Source organism: Podarcis gaigeae, assembly GCF_964106915.1.
Source record: "Podarcis gaigeae genome assembly, chromosome: 11".
NCBI lineage: Eukaryota > Metazoa > Chordata > Lepidosauria > Squamata > Lacertidae > Podarcis > Podarcis gaigeae.
The window spans coordinates 37,618,080-37,630,631 of NC_139687.1; the positions used below are offsets into that span (position 1 = coordinate 37,618,080).

Consider the following 12,552-nt stretch of genomic DNA (forward strand, 5'->3'; position numbering starts at 1 on the left):
AGCCAAGTGTCAAGGACTTTGCGCCCAGGCTGCTCCCAGCGTGCCTGAGCGTGTTGTCCCTATTATTTGGCACAAACTTATTGGGACTGGAAGGAAGTTGGGAGAGCTTGGAGGCTTCTTCGCGCTTTTCCTGCCCTTTGCAAAGATTCCTAAGCGCCTCCTCCCGGTCCTGAGGCAGCGCGCCCCTCGCCCGTCGCAGCCAATGGTCCGCGGCCCCGGTCCCTTTCGCTCCGCCCCTCGCAGCCCGGCTTAGGGTCTGCCTGCTCTCCCATTTAAACAGCTCCGGTCGGGGCTGCTGCAGTTCAGTGAGCCGGTGTCCGAGCAACAGGTAGGAGCCTCCATGCCTTGCTCCTAAAGAACAGACCTCCGCGCGCATCCCTCTCTCTATCCGAGGCGAGCCTCGAGTGAACAGCAGCAGCTTTTCAGCCACAGGTTTTGGGCATCTATCTCCCTTCGCTGGACTGCTGGGCAGGATGAACAAGCGCAAAGCCGCCTTCCTCCTGTTGCAGATTGCCCTGCAGCTTTGCCCCGGCGGGGCCACTCACGCTCAGCCTCCTTCTCCTCAAGGTAAGAAGCAACAGTCGCAGCTTGGAGGCGTCCAAAAAGTGTGGGGGGGGGAGCCTCTCGTTTCCCTCGACGGAGCTGAACTTTACAGAAGGCAAGGATAGGGGAATAGGTGGCCGACGGTGGAATTCCCACCAGGATTAAGGGAGAGTTTCTTGTCCAGAAACAGGAGATTTGATGGGAAACATATGGCAGTAACAGCAGCCCTGGTGGGGTGCCCCAAATCCATCTCTTGAGGCAAAAGAAAAGGAGCAGCTGGAGTTTAAGCAGACTTGACAAACGAGGTTAGTTTTTAAAGCCACCTTTGTAATGGGTGATGGTAACTGCACTGTTATGAAACCGTAAGTTTAAGGAGTTCCTTTAGAACTGAATTTTTTATAAAGCAAAATCAGAATCACTGGATGCTTTTCTTTTCAAGGCATTTGTTTAGAATAAGGATAGTAAAGCCCCTTTTAAAAAAAAGTTTGATGCTTGTATATGTGGAAACACATTCCACAGATTCTTGAGACTCTCAAACCTTCAAAAAGATCTGCAGGAGCAGAAGGGGGTACTTATATCTTGCTTTACCTCTGCTCTTTTCCTACTCTCTTGCCTAGGAATGGAAACATCTGTTGCTTTACTATTTACAGTATATAGGGTTCTAGCCTGTTTGAGTAGCAATGATGTGAATACAGTAACAGATATTATTTTTTCCATTAATATATATACATATGCCACTTTACCTTGTAAAGATGAAACAACAAATCAAATCAAAAACTGAACAAACTAGCAATGAAAAACAGTGCCGCACAAGCAAAACAACAAAAGTTGCAATAATAACCACGGGGTCAACCAAAACAAACAAAATCCTGACCAGGATCAAATAAATCAACTTCAATTTAGCTTAATTGCTACTTGAAAAAGCCAGGATTATATGAAACCATATATTTGTTGCATTGACACATCATAATAAACTATGTTCTTTGTAAGAGAAAGAAGCCTAGTTGAGCCATGAACTCTCATTCTTCACCCCCTCCTTCTCCTCTCCTGATGCAGCCGCAAGGAGATCACAATCTTGTGCTTCTGATTTTGTTTCACCAGTTAATTCTTGTGCTGTAACCTTAAACTGTGGTTAATCTCAACTATTGTTTGTTGAAACAAGGTAGTTTTATAACTTGAGGTTTGAAATTGATTTGTTTCATACAAATCGGTTAAGTCAGTTTGTCATATTCAGATAGCAAGACAAACTGCAGATAATAAAAAATAGAAGCGAAAGCTTCTGAACTCCTTGTGAAGTGTGTGTGTGTATGTGTGTGTATGTGCAAGCCAAATGCTCACCTGAATTCAGCCAAATGTCTGAATTCAGCCAGAGCCTGATCCTGGTGGGCTTCATTGGGGTGGCAATTCCACATAAAGTCAGCATCACACCTGTAAAATCCTTGCTAGACATATTATGAACCTCATTCAGTAAGAGTATCTGCAGCCTCTAAACTTTAGCTATCAGGATTCTTTGGGGTGTGTGCACTAATTTAAGTGTGCTTCAGAAATTTGGTGTGTACACAGCCCTAAACATGCTAGTGATTAAATTCCATTAAACTTGGGATTTTATCTAGTGACAGAAGACAACTTGATGCAGCAGAGGCTTCTGTTAGCAGAAAAGGTAAGGAATGTGATTTTTACATATTCACCCTCAACAGCTGCAGCCCTCATCTGTTCCCAATCTGCTCCCAGGGGTTGGGAGACTCACTGGAACAGTAAGGAGCTACCAGGGAAGGGTGAATTAGTGAAAATAGTTTGCCTCCCCATTCCAGTGTCAAAACCCCACTGTTGGGTCAAAGAGCCTTTAATGAACAGAGGGACAGCCTTGGATACATCCAATGTAATTTACCTCTGATTAGGATGGTGTTCCTGAAGATACTTTATTATTGATTCCAGATGGGGAGAATTATTCAGCTTTGAATTGGCACTCATTGCTGTATATGATTTGATTTAAACAGCAGTGTCTCGTACGTTGCTGTGCTGTTAATATTACAAGGACAATAGCATAGTACCATTGTTGAAAATGGGGATGAACAGTTTTTGTAGCTGATACCTGTTTGCAGATCACATTTTTATGGTTTTGATTTTCCCATGTAGGCACAATGCACCGCTGGTGCTAATTACCTTTGCAGAAAGGGCATGTTTTTAAATTCAAGCTGCTTAGTGGGCTGTATGATGATAGATTGTGAAGACACTAAAGAATCATTCGTTCGAGATTAATCAGTTAATCAACTGAACCACCTTGACTCCTTTCATGCATTACCCAAAGGCTGTAGGTATGAGTAAGAATGAAATCTAAAATTGAATGAAATGGAAAAGAATCTCTTTCAAGCTTCTCAGGCGGAATTATTTCAATGAGTAGAACGTTGAATATGTTGTGATGATGCATGTAGGTTAATTTTTTTGAGCTGTATTATCGTATCTATTAAACTAATGTATGCCTCCCTAGAACCATAGAACTGTAGAGTTGGAAGGGACCCCGAGGGTCATCTAGTCCAACCCCCTGAAATGCAGGAACCTCAGCTAAAGCATTCATGATGGATGGCTATCCGACCTCTGTTTAAAAACATCCAAGGAAGGAGAGGCTCTCATGGGAGCCTGCTGAACAGCTCTTATTGTCAGAAAGTTTTTCTGAATGTTTAGTCGGAATCTCCTTTCTTATAACTCGAAGCCATTGGTACGAGTCCTACCCTCCAGAGCAGGAGAAAACAAGGATGCTCCTCCCCCCATGCGACAGTGCTTAAAATCTTTAAAGATGGCTATCATATCTCCTCTCAGTCTCCTCTTTTCCAGGCTAAACATACCGCGCTCCTCATAAAGCTTAGTTTCCAGACCCTTTATCATCTTGGTTGCCCTTTGCACATTTTCCAGCTTGTCAGCATCCTTCTTAAATCATGGTGCTCAGAACTGGACACAGTATTCCAAGTGTTGTCTGACTAAGGCAGAATAGGTAAAGGGACCCCTGACCGTTAGGTCCAGTCACGGACGACTCTGGGGTTGTGGTGCTCATCTCGCTTTACTGGCTGAGGGAGCCGGCGTACAGCTTCTGGGTCATGTGGCCAGCATGACTAAGCTGCTTCTGGCGAATCAGAGCAGCACATGGAAACGCCGTTTATTTTCCTGCCGAAGCGTTACCTATTTATCTACTTGCACTTTGACGTGCTTTCGAACTGCTAGGTTGGCAGGAGCAGGGACTGAGCAACGGGAGCTCACCCCGCCGCAGGGATTCGAACTGCCAACCTTCTGATCGGCAAGTCCTAGGCTCTATGGTTTAGACTAAGGCAGAATAGAGTGGTACTATTACTTCCCTTGATGCAGCCTAGAATAGCATTAGCTTTTTTTGCTGCTGCATCACACTGTTGACTCACGTTAAGCTTGTGGTCACCCACTCGCTGGATTAAGGATGATTTATAAATATTGCAGAGCAATTTTAAGCCCCTAATCCACTGGCTGTAGAGCAGAGATGGGGGGGGGGGAATATCAGAGAAAAACAATATGCCTATGACCAACTGCAAAACCATGACCAAAGAGAATGATGAATGAATTGAGGGAAACACTTCAAAAGTTTGGTTATAAAATTACATTGTTTTATTATAAAGTTAACTTTTGAAGCCTATTATACTTTTCCCCCCAAGAAATTAAAAGTGCGTGCATAGCAAATATGTAGACGACTTGAAACAACAGTATTACAAACCCTAACATCTATCTAAAAATGTGCGCAGTCAAGGTTTTCCCATTGATTTTCCTGAACTGTAGCTGCCTTCTCACCATTCTGGGGCTGCTTTAACTTCACTTGAATTGGGGGGGGGGGGATATGGTGTTCTAACAGAACAGATGTGGGAAAGAGGGTTTTGTTTTGATTCAGGAGACTTAGACTCTCCCCCCCCATAAGAATCTGAAAAGGCTATCATTGGCCATATTGTGAGTGTGCCCACAGTCCTCAAAGAAGTTAGCAACAGTAATATTGTCCACTGTGAAGGGTTTTTAGTTTTGTCTTAATTGCTTCATTATGGTTTCCTAAATTTAAGTACAGGCGGTTGCTAGTGAAACAAGATAATGAGGCTGCAGTCCCTACATCTCTGGGAGTAACCTACCTTAAGTAAACTCAATAGGATTTACTTCTGAGTAGACAGGTAGAGACCTGCACTGTTAATAGAGCAGGAATGTGAGCAGAAACAGAAGGTGGAAACAGGACAGGAAAATATTTAAAGACAAAGTACAAAGTTTAAAGGACTCCATTTTGAAGGCACTGGAATGACATAAACTGTCAGGAGCATTATTCCAAAGGAATCTGTACCTTTTATTTAACAAAATCTCCTTAAAATCATAAAGAGCCTTTGGAAATGTATACTTTGTTAGAGAATAATGATCCAATGAAATGACCTTATTTCATATATCCCACTATAGCGAAGCAGTGCAGTCCTATAGATGCCTACCCAGAAGTTAGTCCCATTGAGTTTGCTGGGGCTTACTCCCATGTAAGTGAGTAAAGAGTTGCAGTCTGAGGTCCTTTATTTTCCTTTGAAATCAATGAGCATTAAAAGTTGTGTGGGTTGTGCTTTTAAGTGTCCAATGCATCATGGTCCCCTCATAAACTACACTTGGAAAAGCTAGCCACCCCCCACACACCCTATTTTGAGTTGGAGGCTCATCATTCTGGAAAAGTTTGAGAATCTGTTTCTAAAGCTACCAGTCTGTGTCCAGGTGGCTGTTGGAGTGCATGAACAATTGGTTTAATTCACTCTGGGAAGTCATGCATTCTGTGTACACTTGCAGGCTAATAAGCTTTTGTAGATGTTCAGCCCTTCTGTGATAATTAACCTCTGTGAATGTCAGCAGTTAGTTCTTCAAATAAGCACTGCTAAGTGTGTGGCTTCAGAAGACCCTTTACCCAAAGGCAATTTAACATGGCATCCATTTAAATCCACTTGGTTATCTGTAACAAGCTGCCAACTGATAGAAATAATTTTCAGATTTTCAGTCAGGTGTAGATATGTTAAATAATCCACACTACATTGTGGTAACTTAGCACTCTGCTATTGGATAAATCTAGGCGACAATTTACCATCTTCATAGGATTGAAACCAGGGGCCTGGTCTCAACACATCCTGATGAAGGTACAGCATAGTTAAGGAATAAGCACACTCTACCACACACATAAACATAGTGTGTGCAACAGGTGCTCTATTTCAGGTATGAGGAACACATGACTGTCCAGATACCTTTGGATGACAACTCCTATCATCCCTGACCGTTCTGGCTGAGGCTGATGGGAGCTGGAGTCTAACAGCATCTGAAAAGCTACAGGTTCTCCACCCCTGCTCTAAATGGAAGCCAATAAAATCTCAATTTGTATCAATTTTCTCCTGCTTTTGGAGAAGAAATCCCAGAAACCTTTCAACAATGTGCAGACTTCCATGTGAAGCCCTTGTATTTGTAAGAGAGGGGAATGGGCAAGCCAGCAGCACAAAGACTGTCCCTGCTTGCATAAATCTCCAAATGGTATCTAACCACTTTCTTGTATCCCAGTGCCCTTTGCCTCTTCTCAACTTTCTTTCTCGAATAAAAAAGCCAAGACCTAGTTTTTGTTTCTAAATGTGTGTGCTCTGCTGTTTTATCATTCTTTACAAATATCTGGTCTTTGTTCCTCACTGTCTCTTTATATGGCTCTTTTAATAAGCAAATAGTTTTATAACCTTGTATATTCAGTGATCACTCACTTCAGCAAAATACCATCCAGCAGAACTGTGCTCTTTAGCTAAATCCAGAATGTCTCCACCCAGAGCCAGAAATAAGTCCTGTCTGCTGTGAAAAATGTACCACCTACAGGGTAAGCTTGCAAGCAACAGTATCTACACTGTGGCTTATATAGGAGTACAGTTTGGTCAGGGAGCTAGCACCATGTTAATTCCTGAAAAAACAAAGTTTAATTTGATTCTTGGCTTCTATAAAGTCACATGAGTTTAATTCAAAGAGCTGTATATCCAGAAGGAACGCATTTTAATTTGACTACAATTAGTAAGGTCATTAGACTTAAACTTTTTTCAGATCAGACCTGAAGCAATCTAACAAATAAATTATTGCAATCAATTAAGCAACAAGCATATGATGTATAAATGTTTCCCATCTTCCTGATGTACTTTTCACCAGGAGATTGGTGATATGTCTCTTAACGCTCTTTATTCTTTCAGCACAGTTGGGTTAGTGAAGGGCGATTTTAAATAACACTAATAATCATTGGAAATTTATTGATTTATTTGTATCTGTAGCCACCTCCATCTCAAATACTCAGACCAATAAAAAGAAAAAGTTTTCCTTTTAGCGAAACAGAATAAAATCTCACCTCTTTAAAATCCAGTCCAAGGAGGAATTTCTTGTAAGTTCTTCTGAAAGAACAGGTGACTGATTTGCAGCGAGTCAGAACATAAAGCTTTCTTGTTTGGTACTACAGGTCAGTGGCGTAGCGTGGGGGGTGCAGGGGGGGCCGGCCGCACCGGGCGCAACATCTGGGGGTTAGGGTTAGGGGGCGCAAATCCACGGGTTAGGGGGTGCAAATTACTTGCCTTGCCCTGGGTGCTGACAACCCATGCTACGCCACTGCTACAGGTGAAACTGTCCACAGCTTCAAGGTGTTCCCAAACAGGCCACCTGAAAGAATACTGTACTGTACTTGTAACAGAAGATGCCTGGGATTTAATCTGTGACCTTCCACAAGCAAACCATGTGGTTACCACTCACTGAGCTATGACTCACACCAACTAAGGTGGCTTGAGGCACTTTGAATCTGCAGCTGCAGAGCTCCATTTCTCTCATTGAACTAAATCAGCCCTTAAATGCTCGGCTTGGCATTTGGGCAAGGGGAAAATGCAAAGTTGGGGGTGATACTGGTGGTGAAATGGAATTTCCTGGAGGAGGACATAGCTGATTGGCCAGAAACTGAAACAGGAGCATTCCTGGTTTTGTTTGTTTTTATTTATTTTTCATGGTACAGAAAATACATTGAGAAAACAATTGTTACAACAGTAAACAACAAACATCCTGATAAAATTACAGGCTTCTGTCATGCTACAGGAGCATTCCTGTTGCAAAGATGAACTGCACCATTTTATTGAAGTCCCACTTGTATATTATTTATAATTATCAACTTATTGAAATCCTTCTTATCTCTTTATAGTTTTTGATCTTCTTTCTACACCCAACCAGAGGCTAGTAAAAACCTTCTTGCAACAGACACTGGCAGATCCTACACTGAATGAAATTTACGTGCTGTCGACATTCAGACTGCAACCCAAAAGCACAGCTGTTGTATTTGGGCTATATTCCTCCACTGAAAACAGAAAATATTTTGAATTCACAGTTATGGGACGGGTGAATAAAGGTAAGTCCTACAAAAGTCAGGTGGGTGGGTGTGAAAGCAATGAATAGATGTGATTTTATTGGGCCTATTCTCAAGAAGGTCTCTCACACAAATCTTCTACAATTAGCTTACATTTTTTGGTTAAGTTTTAATTCATCTAATTAATGTTTACTCCTGGAATTGTTTTTACCGTCCTCTTAAACACCACCTGAATACTTCAGTGCTGCTTAATATCCTTCTTAAATTCTGGTGCTCAGAATTTATTGCAGTATTGGAGTCTTATCAGTACTGAGACTAGGAATGAAAGCTAATGTAAATATAATTTCAGCACTTTGCTACTGCTTTTTATTGCCTGCTTGCATACTCATTGCATTCCACGCTTCAGAGAAGTACGAGAATTAGCTTATGGCAACATCCTGTCTCTGTGTTCTTGAACAGCCTTGATTCCCCATGTTGGGAGATGGGGGCTGGCATCTTTCTGCCAGCAAACTTCCCACTGGCAGTGATGAATGGTTCTCAGAGAACCAAGTCAAAGGTTTTTCTTTCTTCCTTTTTCCCCTTTGGGAAATCACTGTTTCAAATTACTGAGGAATTTGATAGATACACGCACATGCTGCATTCAGCATATGAAAGATGGGAACTTAATTTAGTTGATCCCGAAGTTTAGCTTTGACTGTGCAAGATAAACATTCCTGTTGCAAAGGCCTTATAAAATCAGCCACATGACAGAAAATGCTCTTGGCTGAGTGGAATGCGCTTGTTTAGAGCCATAGCACTGACTTGTGTGGAACTCTGCCATGCTATGGTAAATTCATGAATGTACAGCATGAAAAATGTGTGGTATCTACAAAGGGAGAAATGGTTGTGCAATTACAATAAACCTACTAACTAAAATTGCATGCTAACCAATTACAGAAACGTTTAGTTAAATTGCCTTTAAATTGGGGCTGCAACTCGTTAGTGATTGGTTAGACTAACAGATTTAAAAACTTTTGATTGACTAAAAGGTGAGCCTTTTAAAATGCATTTGGTTGGATCAAGTGCAGGTCTATACAAGTAAACCCCGCTGAGTTAAATGGAGCTTAATCCCAAGTAAGCATGCACAGGATTCCAGGCTAACATTGCAATCCTGTATATGTCTGCTCAGAGTGAGCACTATTGAAGCCAATGGGGCTTACTCCCAGGCAAGTGGGTGTAGGATTGCTCCTTAAAGGGGTAGTCGGGGGTTGCTTCTAGAGCCAATATTGTCATTTGAAGCCCAGGTGACCTCAGTAGCAAGAGTGCCTATTTCCAATTCATTCACTACCCAGAACTGCATCTGGACTACAGTACTCCAGCCACAGTACTGCATGCTCTAGTAACCTCATATGTAGCTCTACATGGGACTGCCCTTGAAGATGTTCCAGAAGTTGCAGCAGCTGCAGAATGTAGCTGCTAGATTAATAAATGCCACAACAAAATAGGATAATATTACACAGATCCTTAAAGAGCTGCACAGGATCCTGATTTGCTACAAGGACTACTTCCGAAGTATAAATCCCTATATTTGAAGCCCAAATATTTGAAGGAGTGTCTCCCATTATCTGCTGTCCCATGCAATAAGGTCTGCAGGAGAGGCTCTGCTAGTGTTTCCATTGGTGCACATGGTCCATACTACAGTCAAACAATTCATGGCTTTCTGTCTGTTGCGGCACCCTAGTTATGGAACTCAATTCCACTGAAGATACATTTCCCCCACTCTATTCTTCCTATGTCAAGTGAAGACCCATTTGCTTCTTCAAGCTGTGGGGGATAGGAAGAGTATGTAAGGTAGTCTGACTTCTGTTGTAATTATATTCTACTGAAATTCCTTTTTCTGCTTTTAATTTTGATGTTTTGATATGTTTCCTTTTATTGGAATAGTTGTATATCACCCTGGTAACCTTCAGATTGAAGGGTGGTTTAGAAATGTAATTATAATAATAATAATTTGTTATAAAGAAGTTTGCTATAAATCAGCAAATAAAGAACATGTGTTTTCCTTTAGAGCAAAATGTTAGTCATATAAATTAATGCAAATATAATCTGAGAGCTAATGAACTGAGCTGGGAGTATAGAGGCACTGGGTTGGTGATTCCCATGTCCAGGAGATTGGCCAGTTGCCTATTCTCAATGGGGTTGCACTTACTCTGGAAAAACACATTCAGGGTTTGTGGGGGCCCCTGGATCCATCTTTGTTGCTGGAAACTCAGGTAGCCTCAGTTGCTAGGAGTGCCTTTTACCAGCTCTAGCTGTTACGTCAGCTATGGTGATTCTTGGACAGAGATAGTCTGGCCGTTATAATGCACCATTTGGGGTCCACCAAGCCAGGTGCAGCCCAGCAGTAATTTATAGAAATCTTCTAAATCTCTGAAAGTCACAAATTATGCACTCTTGATGGATTCTCTTGAAAACATGGAACCAAATAAACACAATTCTTATAGGTCTCTGAAAGTCTCTGTGGGCTATGCAAGTCTCTGAAAGAAGCAATGGGTCAGATTCTTATCTGGTGAAAACAAGCTGTAAAGCTTTGTTTTATGACGTCCAACGCTGCCAAAGTGGTCCGCAAACAGACATAGTGAACAGTGATTCCGGATATACCCACTGTTTCGTGGAATTCTTCTTCAGCACAGCAGAAGGACACAGAAATGTTTCATAAACCCATCTATATGGTGAATGGAATTGTATAACAACAATTGCTATGGTTACTTAATTTATGACAGCTCAGCAGGGACATGACTATCTTGAGTTGTGTGGTCTGACTGCCATGGGTGTTTACTGGCCAATGCCTGTTGCCATTGCCAGGAGCAATATTTTAAAAATTCATGTTTGCTTGTTTTTAGTATGACAGAACAGAACACTTTAAAAAAAATACAAGAGTTTGGTACCTTTTTCCCTTTGTGTGTTGTTTTGCTATTCCAGAGCATTTCTCTCCCCGCCATCTCTTTTCACTTGTTTCCCTTAGGATTGTAACATATTAAAGCAGAATCCACTTGCAAGCTGGGCTTCTCGGTTTCATAACTGCATTGTCCTTCATGATGATTTCACTCTCGCTCTCCTAAAAGAGAAGAAGAATTCTCTTGGAACATGGGTTTCCAAACTGGTCATGGACCACCAGTCGTCCATCAGTTTCACTTTAATATTAATATTTATTTTAAATTGTATAAAAAAGAAACTATAAAAATAAAGTTACAAATCATGCAGCATATAGCACAGTGCATTGCAATTGCTACAACAGGTTGAAAAATCATTAAGTGGTCCACCAAAACCAGTAGCAATATTCAAGTGGTCCTTCCTAGGGCAGGTGGGTGAGGAGCTTGGGAACCACTGCCTTAGAAGGCAGGCTAAAAGCTGCTTGTGTGAAGGTTAATTTCATTGTCTCCATTGCCACATAACATCTAAAGGAAGTACAGTGGTACCTCGGGTTACAAACACTTTGGGTTACAGACTCTGCTAACCCGGAAGTAGTACCTCGGGTTAAGAACTTTACCTCAGCATAACAGAAATCATGTGCTGGCGGCATGGCAGCAGCATGAGGCCCCATTAGCTAAAGTTGTACCTCAGGTTAAGAACGGACTTCTTGAATGAATTAAGTTCATAACCAGAGGTACCACTGTAGCTGCAATTTAGGGATTAGGAATTTAGGGATTATTCTGCAACCAGCCTTCACCACTACATTTGTACAAGTATAAACAATTGATGGTGGTTCAGGGGTAATGCTATAGTTCTGTTAATAAGGAATGAATAAATTCTTGGCTATCGCATTAAAGGCCTTCACTAAAATGCTGCTCTGCGATTCTGTGATTTATCTATTGACTACTGAATTTGTAATTTACTATTGAATTTAATGCATTAAAATATTAAAACTGCATCCTTTTCATTCTTCTCAAACCATAAGGACTTGTTTTTTTAAAAAAGTGAAGAAATGAAAGTATTTTTTAACCAAGTCAATGGTGTTCCAGAAGTGGACAGTGATCACAAAAACATATGCTAATCCATCAAAATATATGCTGCAGACTCCCCAGATACCTCCATGTCTACTTTCCCCTCTCTCCTGACCTTCTCACCTGGATATACACTCAGAGAAAAGACTGCCCATCTTTTAAAAATAGCATCACTTAACAACAGCTCTTTGAAGCCTATTCAAATATCCAACAGGATTTCTGGTATCCTAAATTGAAACTTTTTTCTACTGCCTTTCATAAGCAAAGCAGCAGGGACTCTGGTTTTCTCCACAGTGAAAATGACTGAAGTCTTCATTGTCCATTGGCACCATTAAATTTAAACTTTTCCTGCAGTGGAAGGGTGCAGCAACACAGATGGTTTAAATATAATAATGTCTTTGGTCCTTCCTAGCAAGCATTTCCCCCTCTGCTCTCTCCCAAAAAAAGTATTCCACCCCCTCAGATGAACCTTGATCTTCCATCCAATCCAGCTGCCCTCCGGCAATCCTGTCTCGTGGCCATTGGCCAATTGTGAGCTCTTCCACCCCTTTCCTTTATCTATCTTTCTCTCATTCTCTGCTGGATTTATTCAGTCTTGCTCCAGATGCAGGATCTTTCTTATAGGGCTTGCCAGATTCAAAGCTGGAGAAT

The 12,552-nt window shown here is 41.5% G+C and overlaps 1 protein-coding gene across 2 annotated transcripts in view; it reads left to right on the plus strand.

Annotated features, from left to right (window-relative positions):
- The first annotated feature begins 232 nt into the window (after positions 1-232).
- The window catches only part of THBS4 (thrombospondin 4), a 37,749-nt gene continuing 25,429 nt past the window's right edge, over positions 233-12,552 (plus strand). Inside the window, exons 1-2 of one of the 2 annotated variants that reach the window (XM_083703446.1) lie at positions 233-567; positions 7,757-7,960. In XM_083703446.1, coding sequence (XP_083559572.1) covers positions 474-567; positions 7,757-7,960 — 298 coding nt within the window. In that variant the 5' untranslated portion in view covers positions 233-473. The remainder of the gene's footprint in view (positions 568-7,756; positions 7,961-12,552) is intronic. The other variant, XM_083703445.1, reaches the window with a different exon arrangement.